The following is a 26,450-nucleotide window of genomic DNA, read 5'->3' as shown; positions in this document are numbered from 1 at the left end:
ACACAAGAAGAAGAAATAAAAGGCATCCAAATTGGAAAGGAGTAAGTAAAACTCTCTTTATTTGCAGATGACATGATATTGTACATAGAAAATCCTAAAGACCCACCAAAAAACTATTAAATTTAATAAATTAATTTGGCAATGTAGCAGGATACAAAATCAATACCCCAAAATTTATGGCTTTTAAAAAAATATTTGTTTTTTATTGATTTCAGAGAGGAAGGGAGAGGAAGAGAGATAGAAACATCAATAATGAGAGAGAATCATTGGTTGGCTGCCTCCTGTATGCCCCCTACTGGGGATCGAGACTGTAACCTGGGCATGTGCCCTTGACCAGAATCGAGCCTGGAACTTTCATGTGGAGGATGACGCTCTATCCACTGAAACAAACCACCTTCTAGGGCAATCGGTGGCTTTTTTACACACCAATAATGAATTCTCAGAAAGAGAAACTAAACAATCCCATTTACCACTGCAACAAAAAAAATTAAGATACTTCATGGATTAGTACAATTAATATCATTAAAATGTCCATACTACCCAAAGCAATCTACAGATTCAATGCAATCCGTATTAAAATACCAATGGCATATTTCACAGAACTAGAACAGATACTCCAAAAATTTATATGGAACCAAAAAAGACCCCAAATAGCTGAAGCAATCTTGAGAAAGAAGAACAAAATTGGAGGGATCACAATACCAGATATCAAGTTATATTACAAAGCCACTGTAATCAAAACAGCCTGGTACTGGCATAAGAACAGGCAAATAGATCAATGGAACAGAACAGAGATCCCAGAAATCGACCCAAGCCATTACGCTTAATTAATATTTGACAAAGGAGGCAAGAATATACAATAGAATCAAAACCGTATTTTTAATAAATGGTGTTGGGAAAATTGGACAGATACATGTGAAAAAATGAAACTAGAACACCAACTTACACCATACACAAAAATAAACTCAAAATGGATAAAAGACTTAAATGTAAAAATCCTAGAAGAAATCATAGGCAGGAAAATCTCAGACATCTCTTATAGCAAAATGTTTACAAATACATCTCCTAAGGCAAAGAAAACTAAGGAGAAAACAGACAAATGGGACTACAAATCAAAATAAAAAAGCTTCTGCATAGCAAAAGAGACAAAGGGAAAATGAAGCCTACTCTATGGGAGAACATATTTGGCAATGATGCATCTGATAAATATATGAGGAATTCATGAACTTAACAAAAGGAAAACAAACAATCCTATTAAAAAATGGGCAAAGAGCTGAAACCGGTTTGGCTCAATGGATAGAGCATTGGCTTGGGGATTGAAGAGTCCCGGGTTCGATTCCGGTCAAGGGCATATCCCCAGTAGGGGGTGTGCAAGAGGCAGCTGATCGATGACTGTCTCATCGATGTTTCTAACTCTCTATCCCTCTCTCTTCCTCTCTGTACAAAATCAATAAAATATATATTTTTTAAAAATGGGCAAAGAACCTAAATAGACACTTCTCTGAAGTGAACATACAGATGGCCAAGAGACAAATGAAAAGATGTCCAAAGTCACTGATCATTAGAGACATGGAAATTAAAACAACAATGAGGTATCACCTCACATCTGTCAGAATGGCTATCATCAACAAATGACAAGTGCTGGCGAGGAGGTGGAGAAAAGGGAACCCCAATACACTGCTGGTGGGAATGCAGAATGGCGCAGCCATTATGGAAAATAGTATGGAGTTTCCTAAAAAAATTAAATATGAAACAGCCATTTGACACAGTGATCCACTTCTTTTTTTTTAAAAATATATATTTTATTGATTTTTCACAGAGAGGAAGAGAGAGGGATAGAGAGTTAGAAACATCGATGAGAGAGAATCATCAACCAGCTGCCTCTTGCACACCCCCTACTGGAGATGTGCCTGCAACCAAGGTACATGCCCTTGACCGGAATTGAACCCGGGACCTTTCAGTCCGCAGGCCGACGCTCTATCCACTGAGCCAAACCGGTGCCGGCCCAGTGATCCACTTCTAAGGATATATCCTAAGAAACCTGAAACACCGATCAGAAAGAATGTATGGACCCCTATGTTTATAGCAGCACAATTTACAATAGCTAAGATCTGGAAACAGCCCAAGTGTCCAATAGGTGAGTGCATAAAAAAAGCTGTGGTACATTTATACCATGGAATACTATGCAGTTGTAAAAACGAAGGACCTCTTACCCTTTGAAACAGCATGGAGGGGCCTGGAGAGTATTATACTAAATGAAAGAAGTCAGTCAGAGAAAGACAAGTATCACGTGATCTCACTCAGATGTGGAATCTGATGAATAAAAGAGACTGATGAACAAAACAGATCCAGAGATGCAGAAGTATGGACAGACTGTGGAATCTCAGAGGGAAGGCGAAGAAGTGTGTGTGGGTGGGAAGAGATCAACCAAAGAACTTGTATGCATATGTGCATAACCCATGATCACAGACAATAGTGTGGTGAAGGCCCTGGGTGGGTGTGGGGGACCACGGCTAGAAGAGGTCAAAGGGGGAGGGGCGGAGACATAGGTAATACTTTCAACAATAAAGATTAAAAAAAAAAAAAAAGGTTGAGAATCAAGTGGGGGCTGTGGGGGCTTATTAAAATACAGTTTGGGTCCCCTCCCAGAATTTCTGGAAATGCCGAGAAATCTAAATTCTTAAACCAGAGATAGAGGAGGGTCTTATGATTCTTGGAAGGGTGTAAACTATTGCTCTAAGGTTTATTATGGGTGTGAAGTCTCTTCGGGGAGAAATAATGCACAAGGATGTCTACTTATACCTCTCCCTCTTTCTTGCATATCTGAAGTGGGGTCAAGATAGTCAAAGGCTGGACAAGCAAAGAGCTCTGTACCCGGTATACTTAGTTTAATCAGACTGCGTTCCTAATGCTTAGCCCTGAGATGGGAAACTTTCGTATTCCAGGGCTTCCCCAAGATCAGTTGCTTCCCGCTTGCACCCCGATCCCAGGCAGGTCTAATTCCCATCTGTTGCGAGATGGCCTTGTTCTGCCAAGCACAGTAAGGCGAAGGGTTGAGGGAGGAGAAACCAGGTCCCCGTGATGATGCAGAAATAGGCACAGGAGAATAAACCACTGTTGAGAGCTTGCCTCTTGGCTTTGCATCCTCCCCGCCCTGAGAAGCAAGGGCTTGTCTGCTCATTAGAGACGTAAGGAAACAGCTCAGAGGCTGAGCCCTGCAAGGGACTGCACTGCCTCCCAGTGAGGGCCCAGGCAGGAAACTGGTGCTCTGGACACCAGCCCGGCTGCAGGATGCTATCACCTGAACACATCAGTGGGGCCTTGTGGCCAGAACCCAGCCAGCGATAGAAAACATTTCAGAGGAAGAAGCAACAGGATATGGCGACAGTGAGGAAAGACCAAAGACAGCTGGAGATGGTGCTGGTGACTGAAATGGGGAAGCGGGAGGAGGCAGAGGTGTGTGAGGTTAAAGTTCAGTTTGCCATGACCTTACCTGCCTGAGGTTTGCTTTACACACCTCACTGAGTTAGTGAGAGCTTGTCTAAGCTGGGGGTCCTCAAGCCTGTTGAACAAATCGGGCTTAAAGCCTTTTAAAAATAAACAAACAAATAAATAAACGTTTTAGATTTGCAGGGAAGTTGTAAGTATACTAGATGCCCGATGCATGAAGATTCGTGCAGAATGGGCCTTCCTTACCCTGGTTGCTGGCACAGCTTTTGCTCTGGCCCAGAGCTGTCTTTCTGCCTTCGCTCTCCCTCGAGCCGCCTTTCCACCTTCCCATGCTGCCCAGAGGCCTGGAGCAGCTCTGGTGGTGTGAAACACCTGCGTCCTGCCCCTGGCTACTGGGTGCCCATGTATGCAAATTAACCCACCAGCTTTGTTGGGTTGATTTGCATACTCACTCCTGATTGGCTGGTGGGCGTTGTGAAGGTATGGTCAATTTGCGTATTTCTCTTCTAATAGAATAGATTACAGCAAATTCCTATATAACCTACATTAAGCTTCTCCTGTTGTTAACATGATAATGGTGCATTTGTCACAACTTATAAACCACTATTTATTTTATTTTTAAAAATATATTTACTGATTTCAGAGAGGAAGGAAGAAGGAAAGAGAGACAGAAACATCAATGATGAGAGAGAATCATTGTTTGGCTGCCTCCTGCATACCTCCTTCTGGGGATCGAGCCTGCAACCCAGGCATGTGCCCTTGGCTGGAATTGAACCTGGGGCTCCTTCAGTCCGCAGGCTGACGCTCTATCCACTGAGCCAAGTAGGCTAGGGCTAAACCACCACTACTGAATGATATGTTATTATTAATTAAGTCTACACTTTATTTATTTGTATGTCCTGAGTTTTCTCCTATTGTCCTTGCTTTTGAGACCTTAACAGTTTTTTAATTTTTAAAATATTTATTTAGTTTTTAATTCTTACTGGGTCACTGAGAATATTTTTCCATTGATTTTTAGATAGAGTGGAAGGGAAGGGGAGAGACTAAGGGATAGAAACATCTATGTGAGAGAGACACACCAATTGGTTGCCTCCCGCACATACCCCAATAAGGGAGGGGAGTGGAACCTGTAACAGAGATACATGCCCTGAACCAGTATTGAACCTGGGACCCTTCAGTCTGCGGGCCGACGCTCTATCCACCGAGCCACAACTGCTAGGACAAGTCCTTGGAAGTTTTGAGGACAGTCAGGTATTTTGTAGAATGTCTGTCAATTTGGGTCTATCTGATATTTCTTCCCACTGCCTGCTTTGCAAATGAAGTTTTATAACATACAGCCCCACCCATTCACCACATACAGTCTGTGGCTGCTTTTGCTCTACAATGCAGAGTGAGTGGATAGAGAGCGGAGTGGCCCTAAAATCCAGAAATACTGATTATGTATTGATAGCTCTTAATAGAAAGTTTGCAGATCCCTGGGCTAAGCTACTCTACAAGGGATTCAACTTAAAATGTTTAATCCAGGATATATACTTAAAGAGTGACCACTGCAAATCACTCTAGCTAATTTTGTCACTCATCCTTCTGTCTCTATTGATTTACCTTTCCTGGACATTTCATATAGATTGGATCCTAGACCTTCTGGCTTCTTTCATTCAATGAGTAATCTCCACTGTAGCCAATCTGCTTTGAAAAGGGGCAGTAGGAGAAGCAACGGCCTGTTTGCCCTGTGGGTCTCTCCATCTTCCTCGGGTTAGGGAGCCATGGCTGGTGCCCAGGAAGGCTGCTGGATCCAAAGCCATGTGATAATCCCAATCAATGGTTGGGGTAAAGTGCCCCTGGCCACCTCTTTTTCAGGTGGATGCAATTTTCTGACTTTCTTTTTGTTTTGTTTTGTTAATTCTCACCTGAGGATATTTTTCCATTGATTTTTAGAGAGTGGAAGGGAAGGGGCGAGACACAGAGAAAAACATCAGTGTGAGAGAGAGACACTTTGACTAGCTGCCTCTTGCACACGCCCTGATCAGGGCTGGGGATCCAGCCTGCAACCAAGGGACATGCCCTTGACCAGAATTGAACTTGGAACCCTTCAGGCTGTGGGCTGTGGCTCTATCCACTGAGCCAAACTGACCAAGGCCAATTCTCTGACTTCCATCCTTTGCTTCTTTGGAGAGTCCCTCCCCAGTGTCTACCTTTCTCTTTCTGGGGCAGCTCTGGAACAGACATGGAAGCCTACCCACATATAGGAGGACTGCCCTGGATCTCCACAAGGTGTCCCTTCTCCCTGGGTGTCACTGTGACCTCATCTCAGCACTCATTCACTCAGCTGATGCCTGGGGCTGCTGAGCTAGAAAAGCTTGCTGTAAGAAACAAATGGTCCCTCAGAGCATAAGCATACAGGGTGACAGGAGCCACACTGTGTGCTAGCTCTGCAGGCCACAGGACATTCCAGATTTCTCCCAGCAGGCCTCGGGATGGGACTTAGCTAGATGACAAAGGCAAGAATATTCCAGACTAAGGGTATAGCACATGCACAAAAGCCCTAGGCAGGAGAGATCAGGAGAGCAGAGAGGTTGACTTGCTACAGGTCACACAGAATACTGGGTGCTACAGGTCACACAGCTGAGCTGGGTGCCTGGTCCTACTCTCACTTCCTGGCAGGGGGCAGCTCTTGGCCCTGAGGTCCTGCAGGTGGTAAATTGCACTGGGAGGTGCAGGGTCACGTGCTGAGGATAAAGGACCAGTCCAGGCACTTTGGCAGGATTGGAGACCTCCCCTCAGGGACTGTATGTCCTTGTCATCTCTCTTCCCTCCCCACAATCTCACTGAGTAGCTCTGCCCAGGTTATGGGATCTACATGTCCCTAAGCCAGATTTTTAACTCTACATCCTAAAGGCACCTGAACTAGAGCCAGTTTCCCAACCTTGTCACCGCTGGCATTCTGGGCCTGGGTCATTCTTTGCGGAGGGGGCTGCCCTGTGTACTATAGAATATTGAATAGCATCCCGGGCCTCTGCCCACTAGATGCCAGTCTCCAGATGTTGCCAAACGTCCCTTAGGGGTAGAATTACCCCCGGCTGAGAACTGAGCCTTTGATTCAGTTAAAAGTGGCTTCTCTGGAGATCCCCATGTGGCAAGGAAGGGCTAAATGGGACTCTAAATTCTCAAAGGTTGCTGGGACTGTCTGCCAAAAAGGGGTGATGATAACATCTAGTCTTTCCCCAGAAGCCCGCCCCACCTGACCACTGGCAAGTGGGGCCGCTGGGCTGGGCAGGTGACTGTGAGTCTCGGACTTGGCCCCTCGGCCTTTCCCAAAGACAGGTCTCCTCTGGAGGCCTCGGTAACCAGTGTTTTGATGGGCAGCTGACTGACTGGCACAGAAGAAACTTCAGAGGGCAGCCCCAGTGACTCTGGGGACAGAGCACTCGAGCCATTTCATTCAGGATAACAGCTAGAAAGAAATGGGCCCCCAGAGCCCGTGGTCGCTCCGATGCCCGGCCACGTTCCTGCCTCAAACAGTGAGGCAGATACAGCCAATGGGTGAACAGACACCCCCACCCAACCGCCCAGCCTTGGTGCAACAAAGCATCCAGAACATTTGGAAAGGGCAGTGGCTGTGGAAGGGATGTTCTGGGCCTGAGCGATCAACTTCACCTTTTAATCAACTCTTCCTGCAAATTCCAAGGAGGCCTTTCTGGGTGCCTAAAATTATACCCCATAATTTCACTCTTAGATGCAGCATTCCCAAAAATAAAACTTCCCCCTTCGTCTAAAATAGCCTTAGATCACTGCAGAGTGGCAGGGCTCTGTGTTTTTGCGCAGCGGGACAGAAAGGCAGCCTCAAAGCTCTGCAGGGCACAGGAGAGGCAGGAAGCGCTGTGGTCTTTTGGGTGGCCACCTGTCCCTGTGCTCCCAGAGGCCCTCGACCCCAGTCCTCTAGGCACTCCCCCACGGATACCCTCTCATCCTTCTACACTCCCTCCCTCTCCGGTACAACCCCACTTTTTAGCCAGGCGGTCTCCCAGCAGTCTGTCACCCTGTCTGTTCACTACTTCTAATTCAGGTGGCTCCTAAAGCTGCTGGGTTTTCTTCATTTTGTGACATCCTTGTGGTAAGACTGAAATACCCATGCCTACTAGTGTGTATTAGGCCCTGGGGATGGGAATGCTGCCACGTGCACCGGGGGCCAGGAGAATCTTGTCCTCGTGTTCCTTTCTCTGGCTGAATAATTCCCCTCCTCCCCCGAGTCCCACCCCCAGCTGTGAGCTCCTGAACATCCTCATGGTCTTATGTCCAACACCCGAAATGCCAGCTTTCTTGGAGGGTGCCTTGACTCTGAGCACACAGACCTGTCAGCCCCAGCCTCTCCTAGCAGCTCATGGTGTCCTCATCCCGTTGTGCCCGATAGATTAAGTTGCCCCACAGGTGGCCTCAGGGCCCAGGGTGCAGCTGGAAACCCTCAGAGGGCCTTCCATGAGTGTGCAAGATGGGAGGAGGCCCACACAGTCCCTGCCACCCTCAGCCAGAGTTGTAAAAATACTCTGTGTCTGTGGACACAGCTAGTGAGTTCCACGTAGGGCCAAAAGGCGACCACCACCCTGCCAGTGGGCCTCTACATCCCAGTTCTCCTTTCCAGTCTGCCCAAGACTGCTCTAAGACCCTATGATCCTGACACCAATTCCAAGCAGTTCTCTGACACCAGCGGGTGTCCTACAACTCAACCCAATCCTGACACTACCTACCTAGTCAGTGTCAACCTCACAGGTAAGGGCTCGGTTCCACAAGACTGCCTCCCACATCCCCTCCAGATGCCAGTTACATGTCTAAGTTGTAAGCTGCGCTTTTGACCAACTGGCTATAAATCGAGGTTCCCATGACCCTCTCCTTGGACTCTATTAATTTGTTAAAGCAGGTCACAGGACTTGGGAAACCAGTTTACTTACCAGAGCACCAGTTTATTATAAAAGGATACAGCTCAGGAAGAGCCAGGTGGAAGAGGTGCACAGGGCAAGCTATGGAGAAGGGGGAAGGAGTTCCATGCCACCCTCCTAGCCCCTTGAGTGTTCACCAAGACAGAAGCTCTCTGACCTCCCTCCTTTTGGGTTTTTACGGAGGTTCCATTACATAGGCAGGACTGTTTAAATTGTTGGCTGTAGGCTACTGAATCTATCTCTAGCCTCTCTGTCCTTCCCGCAGGTCAGGGGGTGGGACTGAAAATTCCAACCCTCTAATCACGTGGTTGGTTCTCCTGAGAACTGGCCCCCATCCTTAGGTACTTTCCAAGTCACCAATAGCAAAACGGAAGACCCCTTTCTCACTCTCTTTAGTTAGGAAATTCTAAGGGCTTGGGAGCTCTGTGCCAGGAATAGGACCCTGAAAACCCCCCAAATATTTCTTATTATAAAGCACAAAATCAGACTGTCGTGGTAGATGTTTGCAGAAGGATTTGACGTGGTGATACAAGTCATCTGGAATGAAGATGGGAATCTCTTCCTTACCTTTAGGAAGGTAGAGTTCAGCAGGTGAGAAGAATGACTGTAGAAACTAACTGTGGAATGACTAGGACAGTGGTAGGACCACTGGTTGTCTGTGAGGTCCGAAAGGTTGGCAACCGCTGATCTAGAATGTTCTGTGTGTACTATAAGTATAAGGGCTCAGTAAACCTTTCCTGCAAAGGGCCAAGTGGTAAATACGTTCAGCTTTGCTTTTAGCTATGGTGTCTGTCACAACTGCTCTGCTTTGCTTCTGTGGCCTGAAAGCAGCCAGAGACTATTATGTAAATGAGCAGGAACTAGCTGTGGGTCAATAAAACTATTGAAACAGGACAGACAATATGTAAATGAGGGTGTGTCTGTATGCCAATAAAACTTTATTTATAGAATCAAGCAGATTTAACCCGTGGGCTGTAATTTGTCAGTTTCTGGTATGCACAAAAGGAAATTAAACCTCAGATAAGTGCAGTGGATAACCATGCATGCTCCCCTGCAGCAAAAGCCAACACAGCGGCCCTGGTTGGTTTCCTGTTGGGGAGACACTTCCAGGAGAGCAGCTGAACCACAGCCAACACCTGGCATTAGGTTTAGAAAGTCACCCCAAAAGAACAAATGGAGGGGTGATAAAATCCCAGTGCAAAGAAACCAGTGCTAACTATATAAAAAAAAAAACCACTAAAAGTACTTTCATTACATTTGACTGCAAGAAACCCTTTACCCCGAAGGGGTGTGACTTTTCAGTTCTAGGGGTCCTCAAATCAGCCACTGCATTTTGGGGCATTGATGAGCAGCTTAAAAAAATTTTAAAATATATTTTTTAAAATTGATTTCGGAGAGGCAGGGAGAGGGAGAGAGAGAGACAGAAACATCAATGAGAGAGAATCACTGATTGGCTGCCTCCTGCATATCCCTAAGGGAATCAAGCCCACAATCCGGGCATGTGCCCTAACTGGGAAGTGAACCGTGACCTCCTAGTTCACAGGTTGGCGCTCATCCACTGAGCCACACCAGCGGGCGATGGGCAACTTTTAAAATAATATTTTAAGAAGTTCATTTCTCCTGGGAGACAAAACTTGGATAGAAAAGCCAACCCTTACACAGAAGCGTGCTTCATCAGCAATGGGTGGCAGAGACACCAGCACGTTTCCGGTTGTGGGTGGGCAGTGACCATTCTCTTGGCTATGGCTGGCCTGGAGGTGGGGCTGGGTGACAATGCCAATCACCTCTTCCAGAAAGTGAATGAGAACACCAGGAGGGGCCGTTCCCTGGCTTGACCACCTCCATGAGAGGAAGGAATGGCACTAATACAGTGGGTTGATGTGTAACAATAGCAAGATAATACTGGGAAAGAAATTGAAACTATTTAGGCATAGAACACAGAACATCTGTTCAACTGAAATCAGTCTTTGCATGAAGTTGGCCTTGAAATTTATTCTCAACTGCTGTGATGTACCACTCTAGAGACACACAGTGATGTCTGGAGACATTTTTGGTTGTCACTGGGGAGGGAGGTGCTACTGGCCCCTGAGAGTTAAGAGGCCAGGGCTGCTGCTCAATACCCTACAATGCACAGGACACCCCACCCAGGAGAAGGCTCCATCGGTACCCAGATGTTGGTGGCATGGAAGCGTCATGGCCTTTGTCCTTATGTGTTTCTGTCTGTGAGGCCTTAGTCGACATGAGGCCTTATTGACCTCCCGTTCTCTGTGCCATTTGCCTGCCCCTTGCCCCCTCCTGCCCCAGGGTTCCAGCCTTAGGACCTATCTCCTTTGGGCTGCTCTGTCAACCCAAGGCCCCCCAACATCCCAGGGAGGCCACACTGGGGACAGAATCAGCCAGAGATTCTATTCTTCACACTCAGCAGCTATTCAGGGGCTCAATCTCCATTATGGGCTTTCAATAGCCCAGCTCCAGGACACAAGGCGTTGTCTTCTCCCATCCCTGCACCACCACATCTCCCTACACTGTCCATTTTCCTAGGATCCCATCTCCTTCCCACACTGATGGGTGACCTGATGTGGTACTGCTTGATCTCCCAGCCAGCCACCCCGCCTCTAGGCTGGCCCAGCCAGCCAGAGCCTTGACCACGGACCCAAAGGGTGGCGGATGACGTCTGAGAGCTCTAAGAAGCAGATCAGTGGTCACGAGATTGGGGGGAGAGGAAATGGGGAGTGGCTGCTAATGGGGTTTCCTTTTCGGGGTGATGCAAATGTTTTGGAATTAGATAGAGGTGCTTGTTGAACAACATAATAAATGTGCTAAAAAATACTGAATTGTCCACTTGAAATGGATGGATTATATCTCAGAAAGGCTCTTAAATAAAAACCCTAATTGCAGAGGCACACCTCCTCATTCCAGAACCTTCGGTCTCTGTCATCCTGGCTGAGTGTCTTCGCCTGTGCACTCCCAACACTGGCTTATCAGGATATGGTCTGGTGGCCATAAGGACATGGGTCAAGGTGGATGATGACATGTGGTTCTGGGTGACCTGCCTAGGCTGGTGCTCTGGTTCTGACAGAGAGTAGTGGGAACAGCAGCTGGGAAGGTGGAAGATGGCTGAGGGGTCATGTGATACTGGGTCTGTGGGGCCCTAAGAAGGAGTTGGTGCTCAGGACCAAGTTGGCACAGATGCCAGACCTAGGACAGATTCCTTTGGGGCCCCACAGGCAGCTGGAGGCAGCAGCAAGCCGCAGGAGCCCCCTGTGGGCATGCTGAGCAGCTCGGGGCATCACTGTTTCTCAGCTTCCTCTCTGTGTGTGGGCCAGGGCACAGCGGCTACACGAAGGCCCTGAACCCTGGCACACAGTAGCCTCTGGCCGCTTGGGAAAGCAGCCTGACAAGCAAGGATCCTCATTTCATTTCTGCTTTCGAAATTAAAACCTATGTGCATTTGCGAAGGTCAGTGGCATTGTTACAGTTCAGGAAAGACAAAGAGAACCCAGGCCTTAAGCCCTCCATGCCAAGCCTTGATGCTGAGGTCTATGGCCAAGGAAGGAGGCACATGTCCTGGGAGTATTCTGCTATGGGCTGCTGCATCTGGGGGGAGCGGGGGGGGGGGGGGGGGGGGGGCTCCCTGAGAAAGACCCCGGACTACTCAAGGCCCTAGTGTGTCTACTATCTGCACCTTCAGTGTTCCCGAGCTCAGGCAAGTCCCACATACATGTCGTGCTTGGGGAGGGAGGGCGGCTCAGAGGGCAGGCTGCAGTCAAGTGACACCGTGTGAAACTGTGACAGTAGCAGTTAAGTGCAGCAGGCGACGAATCAGCTGATTGGAACCGGCTTTCCACAGTGCCCCTTTCCTGTTTTCTGGTCAGAATTGCACAGTGAGGCTGCAACCCGCGTCCGGGAGGTGGGGGTGGCGCCTGGTGACACTCAAACCTCAAAACAACTCAACTTCTCCTTTTGTAGAGCTGTAAAAAGTCCCAGACCCTGACAGCGGTGCCGACGTTGGGCCAAGGTGAGGAGGAAATCCTCCACGGAGATGCAGGGAGATACCATGAACTCAGGCTCGTGCTCCAGCTGGCTTCGAGCCCTGGTCCAGCTATGGCTGCCTGCTGGGTGGGCCAGGAGAACCAGACTAGAGTAGGTTGACTTGTGTCCTGCCCCCCTTCCCGCCTCCAATATGTCCACATCCTCATCCCAGGAACCTGTGAATGGGTCCTTATTTGCACAAAGGATGAGATCATCCTGGATTCAGAGTGGGCCCTAACTCCAATGGCAGTGTCTTCATAAGAGAACGGAGAGCAGAGACACAGAGACACACGGGGAGTAAGCATGTGGAGATGTAGGAGGAGACTGCAGTGATGAGGCCACAGCCAAGTAATGTCAAAGGAAGCTCCCAGAAGCAGGGGGAGAGGCCTGGATCTGTCCTTCCTCAGAGCCTCCAGAAGGAGCCAACCTGCCCACACCTTGATTCCAGACTCCTGTTGTCTTAAGCTCCTGAGTTGGTGGTACTTTATAATGGCAGCCCCAGGCACTTGCATACTAGTGTGCCTCTCTGCTGCTCTGTTTTCTCATCTTTAAAACAAGCAGAGCGGTGTTGAGGGCTCAGAGAGGTGACAGATAGAAACGGTGGCACCCAAAGCTTGACACCCGAGTGGGTCCGAAGGCCAATAACCAATTATTCCTGTTATTAAAAAGTGCCCGTTGGATCAGCACAGGATGGCTGGGACTTACTTACGGACAAAATGGTTGGCACCTGAACGAAACGGTGACTGGGTCTCGTGGGATCACGAGCTGTGACTCCAGACAGCTGTTCTCACCCAAGGAAGATTCTGCCCCCCAGGAGACACTTAGTGATGTCTGGGTACATTTTTGGTTGTCACGACTGGGTTTCGGAGAGGTTGCTTTTGGAACTTGGTGGGCGGAGGCCAGGGCTGCTGCTCCACACCCTGCAGTGCTCAGGATGTCCCCCACAGAGAGTGACCTGGCTCCAGACACTAGCGGTGCCTCAACTGGGAACCCCAGCTCTAAATTAAAATAACCTTCTCCCTTTCCGAAAGGTCGCCCCAGGAAGCATGTTTATGGCCCTGATGTGGATTTGGCTAAAGCCAGTTTTGGAAGCTGGCGTGGGCACCGCCCTCTAGCAGAGCACCGCCCACCAGCACATCCTAACTGCTGGGGAAACTTGGCTTTGCTGGCTCTTGCTGAGGCTCGAGGGAGGCAGCCAGGTCAGAGGCATCTGACTCACAGGGTACAGAGGCCTGCCACTGAGGGTGACTAACAGCACTCCAAGAATGTGCCAAGATCCCTTGAGGCAACTGCAGGGGGAGGAGCCAGTAGGCCAGATGGGAGACACTGGGCCTCCAGGATGACTGCTGAGCCGAGGTGGCCCTCAGGGAAGAAGGCATCAGACACTGCCAGCTGTCCCTCAGTGGGGGCTGTTCTGGACATGTCCCCAAAAGTCACGTCCATGTCCTGATCTAGAACCTGTAAACATGGCCTTATTTGGAAATGGGGTTGTTGCTGATGTAATTAGAATGAGGTCATCCTGTGTTAGGGTGGGCCCTAACTCCAATGACTGGTGTCTTTATAAGAAGAGAAGGCAGTGTGACACCGACAGAGGGAGAGACTGGGGTGATGCAGCCACAAGCCAAGGAGTGCCTGGAGCCACCAGAAGCTGGAAGAGACAAGGACGGGGCCTCCCCTAGGGCCCTTGGGAGGAGCGTGGTCCTGCTAAGACCTGGATTTCAGACTTCTGGCCTTCAGAGCAGTGAGAAAATAGAGTCGGCCCTCTCAATTTATGGGGCTTGCACCTGTAGATTCAACCAACGGAGGATCAAAAATATTAGGGGGAAAGAATTCCAAAAATTTCCCAAAAGCAAAACCTGAATTTGCCAGGTAGCGAGCACTATGCTGAATCCATGTGAATGAAGTGGTACACGGGCATACCTGGCTGTAGCCTCTGTGTAAATATGTGCTATCTGCAATTATTGCCATTATATAGATGGAACTTGAGCATCTGAGAACTTCGGTGTCTCCTGGGTCCTAGAACCAGTCCCCTGTGGATACAGAGGGACAACCTTAAACCCCTGTTGCTTGAAGCTCCCCGTCTGTGGTACTTGGTTATGACAGCCACAGGAACCTCATCCAGGTGCCCTGGATGGTCCTTAGCTAGAAGAGAAAACTATACCCTGATGCCAAGGCTTCACCTTGCCTCCACACCATGTCATTGATACCTCAGGGCTCAGCATCCTCACCAAGCATGGGCACACCCACTTGCCTGCCTGGTTCCACGAAGGGAGCACTTGACAAAATGCTCCACTTGGTAAACACTGGGTCTGCCCTCTCATTGATGCTCTTCATTTCTTTTTCTTTCTTTCTTTCTTTTTTTTTTTTTAAATATATTTTATTGATTTTTCACAGAGAGGAAGGGAGAGAAATAGAGAGCTAGAAACATCAATGAGAGAGAAACATCGACCAGCTGCCTCTTGCACCCCCCCCCCACCGGGGATGTGCCCGCAACCAACGTACATGCCCCTGACCGGAATCGAACCTGGGACCTTTCAGTCCGCAGACCGACACTCTACCACTGAGCCAAACCGGTTTCGGCTCTTCATTTCTAACGTCACTGACAGCCTGCAGCATTTCAGTCAGGATTGATTGGTGCCAGGAACTAATGCACTGGCCTAGAGCACATGTCACAGTTCCTGATACTTGTTGGGAGGACGGTGGGGCCATTGGCTTCACCACAGCTGAGTTTCAGAGCTGGGATGGAGCAAAATTGAACCTAGGACATCCTCCTTAGCTCCCATGTCACATGGGGCCCTCCTTGCGGCCCACAAGGCCATGAATGATTTGCCTGTCACCTCTCTGTCCCCACTGCCGGGCCCTGGCCTTTCTTCCAACACACCGGGCATGGTCCAGTCTCTCAGCCTTTGCACTGGCCGGCCTCCTATTGTATGGGCCCCCGCCTCTCTCCAGGTCCAGCTCAGCATCGCCTCTCACCTCCTACCCTCTCAATCCTCCTTCCTTGGGCCTGCTGGCTTCTTACTGGCTCCTAGCTCTCTGCCTGCCTTCTCATCACTGAGGCGACGGTTCTCCTCAGGCAGGCCTTTGTGTCCATTGTTGCCACTACATAGCCCATGCCTAGACCAGTGCCTGGCACATGGCAGACATGTGTGTGAAATATTTGTAGAATGAATGAACGAGTGCTTAGAATAGAGGAGGTAATGCATACAGAGTACACAGCATTAAAGAGAAAAGTGTCCATTCTGCTGCTAGGTTATTCAGTAGTTTTTAAAACATCTACACAAAAAATGACAATCTTTCCATTACATATATGGAAGACAGCAACAGCCTGCCCATGTAGGCATAGGACCAGGCCATACAGCCAGTCCCAATGAATTTCTTGCTGAGATCATCAGGGAAAAAGAGGAACTGAGATGTATTCAGCAGGCGCAGTCTAGATGTGATTTCAGTGAATTTGCACAGCAGCCCGAGGCAGCTGCTTTAGGCCCTCAGCTTGGGGGGGGGGGGGGGGAGGAGAATGGCAGAAGCTGGAGGTCAACGCTCCAAGGTAGGCGAGACTCCTGCACCCCCAAAGAGGGGGGTCTGGATGGACAGGTTATGGCACATCCAGATAATGAGGTGTTAATTGGCAAGCCACATGGAGGAATCTTACAAGCATAACGCTGAGTGGAGGAAACTAATCTGGAAAAGGCAAAACGATGGAGACAGTGAAAGATCAGCAGTTGCCAGGAGTTTGGTGGGAGAGGGATGAAGAAGCGGAACATGGGGATGAATTAGAGCCGGGAACTACTCTGTACGATACTTTAACAGTGGATATGTAACCCGGTACATCTGTCCAGATCCACAGACTGTACAACACAGAGGGAACCCTAAAGTAAACTGTGGACTTCAGGGATCTCTTGTACTATCTGCTCAATATTGCTATAAACCTAAAACTGCTTTGAGAAATACAATAACTTACATTATAATGAATAAAATTAAACCCTTAAGATTAAAATTACTTTTATATAATTAATAATTATAAAATCTTTTTTTTTAAAAGAAAGAGTCCTAGATGCCAAACCCAGAGCCACACAAACTCTGGGCCACACAATGCCCGGCCCTCTCCGGTGTGACGGTTGGGCCGTGTTCTGGAATGTGGATGCCTCTTGTCTTAAGGACCCGAGAATGAGGAACTGCGTGGTCATTCCTGCTGCCCCTGCGTCCAGAGGGCTTACCCCTAACAACACATCGATGGCTTTCATGGGGTTTGGCCATGGGATACTGGACAGGGTTTCCTCCCGCACAGACTGTACAGCGCTGCCCGGTGGCCCCCTCCTCGCCTCACTGTCCCTCAGCCCCCAGGCCTGCACTACGCCTTGATGGCATTCTTTCACGCCACAGCCCCACTGGAAACCCTCCATCATGGACTGCTCGGTGTGGACATGCCATCCTTTTATTTCTGGGCCCTGGAGTACAGACTGCTGCCTCCCAGACGTCAACAGTGTGTATCGGGCCTGTTTTCTTCTTCTTCTAGATTCTGATGTTTTGATATCTGGGGCCCTCCTGACCCTGGAGGGATTGCCCCTCCTCGGGTTAGCCAACGCCTAGAGAGGGCAAAGGACTTGCCTGTGAGCATATCTTCCTTATGCAAACCCACCCAGTCAGAGCCCACACTCCTACCACGTCTCCTATCAAGCTTTCACACTCAGGACCACTATCCACCGGCCCTGATCATCCCAGGGCCAGATTCCAGACAACCCGGGCAGCCCCTATGTCCAAGAGCCTGCAAAGGATTCAAACCAGCCAATCCTAAACCTGCTCACCATGCCTCACCCATCCCTCCCCTTGAAAATCACAATAGGGGCCCTTGGCCACGATTTCCCCTCACTCCTGCCTGTTCCTGACCAGCCCTGGAGCCTCCTCGTGTGGCCCTGTTTCTGGCAAAGCTCCTGTTTCTAGGGAACCGTGAGTATAACAAACCAACTTCTCGCGATAATAAAACCCCCATGTTAAGGCCCCTTCTGACGACCGCCCTGCTCACCTCTAGCACGGGGCCGGCGCCCAGGATGGTCCTCTCAACACCACTGGCGTAGCCCTTCTGACTCAGGGCGGTGAGGCAGTGGATCAGGAAGTTGGTGGTCTGTGTCTTGCCTGAGCCACTCTCCCCCGAGATGACGATGCACTGGTTGACACGTTTCCGGAGCATGGCGTAGTAGGCCACGTCGGCCAGCGCGAACACGTGTGGCTCCAGCTTGCCCAGCTGCTGGTTCTCGTACATCTTCACGTACTTGGGGTTGTAGATGGGGAGGAACTTGAAAGGGTTGACGGCGACAAGGATGCTTCCTGCATACGTGTAGATCTTCTGCTGTAGGAAGCGGTGCTTGAGGTTCTTCAGGAGGTTAGCCTCGGTCAGCTCAGGGAGGTTGCACAGGTCGTCAAAGTCCGCCTGCTGCCTGGGCAGGAGGCCGCGCTCCACCAGGCGCCGGGCGGCTGTGGCCTGGGCCATCAGCTGCATGTGTACATACTTGATGGTCCCGTCCGAGTCACGCTCTTGCAGCAGGAAGTAGTAACCGTCCTCCTGCGGGTGCTCGTCCTGTGCCCGTCGAGGCCACAGCAACACGCGGTGTACAGGCGAGTCGTTGGCGTCCAGCACCCACTCCTCCCCGCCTGTCTCCTTGACCTCCACCAGCACGTAGCGCTTGGTCCCATCGAGCCGCAGGCTGGTGATAGCGTCCTGAATTACGTCCGACGTAGTGCTGTCCTTGGTGGCCGTCACACAGCACGAGGCCTGACTCTCGCTGGTGGCCAGCTGTGGGTAGATATGCAGGTGATAGGCTGCCGGCCTCTGGCAGCCGGAGCTGCCTGCCTCGTTCACACTCATCTTGCCAGCCGCCTGGCTTCAGCATGCCTCCCAGGCTCAGGGCACGCTTCTGGAGCTGAAAGGGAGGAGGTAGCACCGTCAGAGCGGTAGTTGTGGTAGGAAACACTGACTCCCACCCTAGACAAACATCCCCAAACCCGAATTCTGAATACCCTGCCAGATAGAGCTCTCCCGAAAAACCAACCGGTGGTAAGAGCCTGTCTGTCTGTCCTTAAAAGTGATCTCTGTGACTTGCAGATGATAGCAACAGACTTCCTCCTCCCCAAAATCCTTCCCCTGGAGTTTACACCATCTCAGCCCCCATCCCTCCTCACTCAGGGTCAGCCTATCAACCTTCAAGCCCAATGATCATAGCCATGTCTCAGCTGAGCCTTTGCCAGGCCACGTCCTTCCTGGCTTCTCCTCTTGGACAACATCTCCCCCGCCAGCTCTCCAAGATGAAGACTTGGTCCCAGAGGCCTGGGCTACATCCCCACAACATACTGCGACAGCAAGAACCTGCCTTGAAACTCAGGGATTCTGAAACAACAGGGTACCCCCAATTCCAATGAGGAGGACCAAGTCAAGAAGAGCCCCCAAAAACTCACTCAAGAAAACTGCTCAGAATGTATATGCTTCTAGAACCCACAACCCCAGTCTTCCATGGAGAACATCAGACAGATGTCCAGCCAGTCCTCCCAAGACCACCAGATTATTAACAAGGAAAGACAGAGGAGACGTGATGATTAAATTCAATGGGGATTCCAGGATGGGGTCCTCAACTAGAATAAGAACACAAATGGAAGAATCGGGGACATCTGATAAGGTCAGGAGGTGGGTTAATAGCAGTGTATCAATGTCCATTTCTTAACTGTACTAACGTGCCTGATAATGTAAGATGATCACAATAGGGGAGAGGGTGCGGAAAGAAGACAGAACTCTCAGTACGGCCTTTGCAACTTTTCTGTAAATCTATAATGACTCCAACAGAAGCAAAAAATGCATTTGTTTCTGAAGACATTGCAGAAAAAGATAAGCTGCAGCCAATGTTGGCAACAGTGAATGTGAGAGGCATAAATATATGTGTGTCGGGTGCGTGCTCACTGTGCCACCTAAGCATGACTGAGGATACAAGATGAACCAAACTTGGCTCAAAGCCCGGTGAGAGAAACTGATATGCAAACAAATGTGAGAGAGTATAAACCACAACGACGCACATGCATGAACACACTCATATGAATATACTCGCTTTCATGCACTCACACACACTACACACGTGCATGTTCACATGCACATATATGACATCACACAAATAAACATGGACATGTGTGCACAGCACTTTCATATGCACACACACAGAGCCAGGGCTTTAGGCAGAGATGACACATCTGTGACTTGCACTCTGGAGACATGGCTGATAGGCACCACAATTTCCGGAAGTGTGAACCAGCTCACAGGCTGGGGGCTTCGGACTGTCTCACACTCAAGCTGCCTGAATGCAGGTGGTGGAGACGTCACATGAAGAGTCTTTCTCCCTCCAGCAGACACCAACCTAAGCAAGGAGCCATCAGAGGCGAGTGACATGATCCTGCCCTGTGACCTTTACCACCTGCCCTGATGAGGGTCCAGTCAAGGCCTGGATGGGCCGAGGGCCACCCACATCCTCCAGGGAAAGCTGATCACCAGGCGCTTTCGGAGCCCCGCTGTGAACAGAAGCCTATAGGAGACATTTGCAGCTCTGGGGCCCTTGGTGGGGGTAGCAGGAGACCCTGTGCTCAGAGACTGGAGATTGGGGGGCTGGGTTGGGGGGGCATTAAAGAACTAGTTGATGCATGCCCCACCCCAGGCCAGGAGGAAGCAGATAAGGCTTGCTCCAGGCAGCTGCTGATAGACAGGGCTGCAGGGAGGGGGGGAAAGGGGTGGGGTCAAAACCAGCTGAGGCCGCTTGCCACCAAAGGGTCCACCTGACTGCCCTGCTGCAGCTATGCCTCTAGCCGTGTCAGAGCCCACCCAGGCCTGCCATGTCTGCATCCTGGGAAATGCTTCTGCCAGACCTGTCTGGTGGCCCTTACCTGCTGAATCCGGCCTCACCTGGTCCTTCTCTCCTCCCAGAGCAGCCTCCTTTCCCCACTTTCCCAGGGGTTTTAGGGGGAGGACCCTCCAGCAAACAGCTCACATTGCCTTAAAGCCAGAGACACTAATAAATCCTTCTCCACCGCAGGGTAGAGCCTGGTCACCTCCTTGCTTCCACGCAGCCTGAAGCCAGCCTTCCCCATTCCCATCTGCCCCTCAGTCCACTGCCACCACCCACACCATGGAACCACTGCCCCTTCCCCCAGAAGATGCCACCAAGCTCCCACTAGTCACACCTGCTGCCAGGGGCCTCTCCCAGATCATCATCACCTATACCTGCCCTAGTGCAGGGACCCCTCGTGCCCTGCCCCTGGGCTCTGTTCCCCAGACATTGACTGCCCTGCACCTCCTCAGTTCTGTGCTCATGTCCAAGGACACCTGCCCCACCTCCAGCCCACCACAGCCACCTTTACCTGCCCTGCCTGGAACATCCAAAAGGTTAGTTCTCTGCTCCTCTTAACGACCACATCACATCTGCTGTCACCATGTCCCCAGAACAGCTGGCCAGAAGGTCTTCCCATGGAGCCCCTGGATGCACTGGTCTAGATGTGGGTGTCCCAGCACAAAGCCCCCTGGGGCATCCCCTGGCTGGTCCTCAGAGCCCCCCGGTCGGTAGGCCCCATACAGCAAAGCTACTCTTCCGTCTCCACACTGGTGAACGAACACCATGGCCACTCCCAACCCAGCCCGAGGCCAGGCTCCGAGGCCAGACCTTGCAGGGTCTCTCCAGCCCAACCATGGAGAAGCTGCCCAGAGCCCCCTGTCCCACAGGAGGCCTAACTTTCCCCAGTGAGCCAGACAACCATTCACCTACCCCCAGACCCTGCCCCCTGCTTTGCACACCCAAATCCCAGATGGAGGTCTGCCCCACCCCGCTGCTTCCTTGTGGTGCCATCCTTAACCTCAGCTTGGCATGTCATTCAAATCCCTCTGCCAGGTCCCAGGAATAATGTTCCCGGTGCAAAATCTCAGGACGCACTTTCTGGCCCAGCATCCCTCATGCCACAAGTGGCACCATTTTACCTATAACACGCCCCTGATCAGACCCTCCCTGGGCACAAAAGAGCATCTTGTTCCTCATATTACTTTGACTGTCAAGCTGGATTTTTTAAAAAAAATTATGTCTATCGAACAGCTGTTTTTCTATTTTTGTAAGTTGTTCATGTCTATTGCCCATTTCCCCCCACTGAAGCATACTTTGCTTACTGTTTTAGAGGAGCTCTGTGTATAGGAAGGCTATTAACTTTGCCATGTCTGATGAAACTAAGTCATATCAATTTACTTTTGAATATGGTGTTTTTTGAGACAAATGCTACATTTTTCAGGCTGTCAGATGTGTTGTTTATTGTTATTTTTATGTCTACTGCCCATTCCTTTCCCAAATCTGGTTAACATAGGACTATACCTTCCCCTTCCTTTTCAGATTTATTCCTTTTGTTAATCTTTACCCAATGATACTTTTTCCCATTGATTTTTAGAGAGCCGGAGGAAGGGACAGAGGAGGGAGGGAAAAAGAGGAAGTATGAGGGAGAGAAACTGAGAAACAATTATGTGAAAGAGACACATCCACTGGTTGCCTCCCACACAGGATTGAACCTGTTATCCAGGCAGGTGCCCTTGACTGGGAATCGACCTGGAGACCTTTCCATGTGCAGGTTAATGCTCTAACCACTGAGAAACACCAGCCAGGACCCAGATTTATTCTTTGCATTTAAGCCTTACCCATCTGGAAATTATTCCAAAAGGTGTCTGAATTTCCTAGGGCTGCTGTAACAAAGCACTACAAACTAGGAGACTTAAACAACCAAACTGATTGTCTCACAGTTCTGAAAAAGTCCAGCGGGGCTGGCTCCTAATGGAGGCCCTGAGGGAGAATTCACCCAGGCCTTTCTCCCACCTTCTGGTGGCTGCCACCAACACTTGGTGTTCCTTGGCTTGTAGGTGCTTCATTCTCATATCTTTCTCCATCATCACGTGGTGCACCTCTGTGTCCTTGCTTCTTCTTATATAGACACCAATGATTGGATTCACTATGAGTTCATCTTGAGACCTTTACATCTGCAAAGAATTTATTTCCAATCAAGGCCACGTTCTGAGGTTCTGGGTGGACCTGAGTTTTGGGGACATTAATCAACCCCGTAAAGTGTGGGAGGGTAAATGGGGATTCAAATGATTTTCTCTAGAGAGTGAAGTGATTGTTTTAACGCTTTTTATTCAATAGTCCTTCTTCCTCTGACCAGGAGCCCCCCTTGTTTGTTAAATATCACATGTACGTTATTTGACACACGTGATCTCCCTCTGGGCTGATGTCTGCGTGGTGCCATGCTGCTTTGATGACCACAGCTTCAGAGCCGTGACAATTCATGGATAAATCATTATTAACTAATTGTCATTAAACAATGACATCTCTGTTGGAAGGGTTTTCTTTGGCTTCCAAGCATGCCTTCCTCGTTGAGTTTTCACAGAGTCTGAGACCTGGAAATCCCTCATGCTACGGCCTAAGGTCCTTGTCACAAGTGGATATGAAACCTGTGCCTCAGGAATCCCCAGACTGAAAGGAAGCAGGTCTGGGGCTGAGGAACTGGAGGTGGCAGGTCCCGGGGGTGGAGGGTGATGGTGGTGAGACACAGCTTTGCAAGTGGCAATCGCAGGCTGCAGCCCCGTGTAAGGGACAGCAGGTCCTAAAAACCCATGTGTCCGTCCTTCATCCAAACCGTCTCACCACATCTCCCGAAGTTAAAACGCCCGTTCTGGCCGAGGCCGGTTTGGCTCAATGGATAGAGCGTCGGCTTGGGGACTGGAAGGTCCCGGGTTCGATTCCAGTCAAGGGCATGTACCTTGGTTGCGGGCATATCCCCAGTAGGGGGTGTGCAAAAGGCAGCTGATTGATGACTCTCTCTCATCGATGATTCTGACTCTCTACCTCTCTCCCTTCCTCACTGTACAAAATCAATAAAACATATTAAAAAAACAAACAAAAAAAAAACACGCCCGTTCTGTCCTCTAATACTCATAGAAGTGCATACACTGTGAACAGAAACAAAACATACCCCCACATGGATGGAATCTGTCTCTCCAGGACTCAGAGAAGAACTATGAGAGGACCAAAAGGTGAAAATGAAATGCTCATCAAAGGATGAAGGTAAGCAAAATGTGGTCTAGCCACACAGTGACATATTAACCAGCCATAAAAAGGAATGAAGCATGGATACATGTGCAGTATGAACTTCGAAAACATGCCGAGTAAAAGAGGCCAGACACAAAAGGCCACGTGGTATATGATCGCATTTCTATGAAAGTCCCCATCAGGCAAATCCATAGAGACTGAAAGCAGACTAGGTTGTCAGGGGATGAGGGAGGGGAGATGGGAGTGACAGACTAATGGGGATGGGGTTTCCTTAAGGGGTGATGTAAATGTCTTGGAACTAGAGGTTATGGTTGTACAACACTGTGTCTGCACTAAACGTTATTAGTAGTGAATTTTATGTTATGCACATTTTACCACAATAAATAACCCCTACTGTGAAAAATGAAGGCTTTTTAAATGCCACACTAGTATACTTTCTGCACTCTGAGAAGATGTGACCCTCAATTCAGGGCCTTTCTCTCATGCTCTTAGGGAAAGGAGACGGAGAAGGGGAAGCAACCACAAATTTGGCCTCAGGGGTGGGTGAGTGGGCAAATGTGAATGAGCTCAAGGCCTGGCCAAGGCTTGATGCGTGAAAAAGCAAGGTTCTGCCTATAGGTTTGGCGAACAATCTGGAATTTACTGGAAAATAAGGCGGACGGGGCCTCCAGAAAGTGGAGTGGAGCAGCTTCGTTTATATAAGGCCATAATTTGCAGCCACATGTTTATCGGATGAAATCATTCTCAAGCTAAAAGGAGGAGGCTGGCATGGCTGTAGAATCATGTAGGAGGTACCACTTAGAACACACAGCATTTCCACATTTCCATGCGGGTGTCCTTGAATTTTTTAGTTAGAAATGATCAGGCACCCTAGCAGGTTTGGCTCCGTGGATAGAGCGTCGGCCTGTGGACTGAAGGGTCCCGGGTTTGATACCGGTCAAGGGTACATGCCTGGGTTGTGGGTTCGATCCCCAGTAGGGAGTGTGCAGGAGGCAGCCAATCAATGATTCTCATCATTGATGTTTCTATCTCTCTCTCCCCCTTCCTCTCTGAAATCAATAAAAATATATATTAAAAGAAAAGAAATGATCATGTGAAGTTATTGGGAAGATGGATGCCGAGAAACAGCAACAAAACAAGTGTGTTTCTCAGTCAAGGCAGCTCAGAGCTGGAGGATACCTTAGGGTAGGGGTGTCGAACTCAATCAGAGAAGGGGCCAAAATCTAAAATCCAGCCTAAATCGCGGGCCGAATGGTTTACTGAACAGTCATAAACTGTCATTGTGATGGAAACGCAGCGGAGTGCAGTGATGACAGCGCGGTGCGGGCCACATTGCAAGGCCTGGCGGGACGGATTTGGCCCTCGGGCCTTGTGTTTGACACACGTGCCTTAGGGTTTAGATTGGGGTGATGCGATGCGGCCACAGCCATGGGAACACCTGGAACCCCAAAGCTGGAAGAGGGAAGGACCTCCCAGGGTGGCTTTGGAGGGAGCCATGGCCCTGCTGACACCCTGATTTTGCACTTCTGGCCTCTAAAGCCGTGAGAATAAATTTCTATTGTTTAAGTTGCTTGGTTTGGGGTACCAGCTTACAGCAACCCTGGGGCACAAATCCAGGTCCCCAGTGCAGAGGGTACTGGACACTCCAAGTACAGACACCCTCTCATAACTGATGCCTGAGTGTGTCCCTTTCTTCCCCCCAGGCTTTCCAGTCTGGCCCAACCGGTCTGAGCCCTGGAGAAAGCCCCTCCCCCAGGCTTGTGCTAGGGCAGCCACCTCCTCCAGCAATTCCATTCACCTGCCCCTGAAGACCCATCCTTCTCCAGGGGTTGGCAGCTGTATCCTTCACCCTGTGCTGCCAACAAAGGTTTCTCCAGTCGCTCTTCCCAGCCAGAGAGTGAGAATGCGAAGGTGTCCTGGCCTTCAGGAACCCTGACCACAAACCAATCCAGGAACAGAGGCATTTCTAACCAGATGCGATGTGTGTCACACCCAGGGACACCCTAACAGGGGTCCTCAAACTTTTTAAAGTGGGGGCCAGATCACGGTCCCTCAGAGAGCTGGAGGGCCGGACTATATGAACTACTAATTCCTACTGTAACACCTCAGCTGCGCTCACTGCCCAAAAAACCTGGCGGGCCGGATCAGACTCCTCTGCGGGCCGCATGTGGCCCGCGGGCCGTAGTTTGAAGACACCTGCCTAGGAGATGGTGGGAGACATTTTTGGTCCTCCCCATAGAGGGGAGGAGGGATGGTGCGACTGGCACCTGGTGGGTGAAGGCCAGGCACACTGCTCAGCACCTACAGGGCACAGTACGACCCCCACCGCAGGGAATGATCCAGCCCCAGATATTAGAGGTACTTTGGTGAAGACAACTGACCAGGGTGGTTATTTTGGAACAGGCAGCAGAAAGTGCTTAGAATAGACAGTTGCTGAGGCCTGTGCAGTGACGGACAGGCCTAGCGCTTGGGGATGGCGGCCCAGGGAGGGTGGTGAGCTCCAAGGGCAGAGGCAGCCTCAGAACAAGGGGACCAGTGTGACCGACAGAATGAGGCTGGAGGGGGCGGGGCCGGGGTTGAGGAGGTCAGATCCTACCCAGTAGCCTGGTGAATGTGGGATGGAGTTGAAATTTTCATGCAAGTTTGATGGGGAGCCCCGGCTGGCTGGGCACAGGGAGCACCAGGGCACGAGTGACACAGGAAGGGGTTAGCCAACCAGCATGTGACAGCTGGACTACCATGGGGGAGGGGAGAGAGGAGGGATTCCCCACTGGGTGGCTCCAGCAGCAGTGTGTGGGGAGACTGATGGTAGCCGAGCCAGGCCCTGGACGCAGGTGGGTTCTGGTTACAGGGGGACAGGGACGACAGACCTTTGAGGCTCTGTAGGAGGCTGGGCTCTGGTTCTTACAGGTGACTGGTGGGCTCATACAGACGT

At 50.0% G+C, this 26,450-nt stretch overlaps 1 protein-coding gene across 12 annotated transcripts in view; it reads right to left on the bottom strand.

The window, feature by feature from the left end:
* Positions 1 to 26,450, bottom strand: part of MYO9B (myosin IXB) — an 89,703-nt gene that overhangs the window by 57,358 nt on the left and 5,895 nt on the right. For 11 of the 12 annotated variants that reach the window (XM_036416014.2, XM_045573585.1, XM_036416015.2 and 8 more), the window contains exon 2: positions 17,437 to 18,331. In XM_036416014.2, coding sequence (XP_036271907.1) covers positions 17,437 to 18,276 — 840 coding nt within the window. In that variant the 5' untranslated portion in view covers positions 18,277 to 18,331. Of the gene's footprint in view, positions 1 to 17,436; positions 18,332 to 26,450 lie in introns of those variants that run through there. The other variant, XM_045573587.1, reaches the window with a different exon arrangement.

Source organism: Pipistrellus kuhlii, unplaced genomic scaffold (assembly GCF_014108245.1).
Source record: "Pipistrellus kuhlii isolate mPipKuh1 unplaced genomic scaffold, mPipKuh1.p scaffold_m20_p_52, whole genome shotgun sequence".
Lineage (NCBI taxonomy): Eukaryota > Metazoa > Chordata > Mammalia > Chiroptera > Vespertilionidae > Pipistrellus > Pipistrellus kuhlii.
The sequence above is the reverse complement of the archived record's forward strand: the minus strand, read 5'-3'. Positions and strand labels throughout refer to the sequence as shown.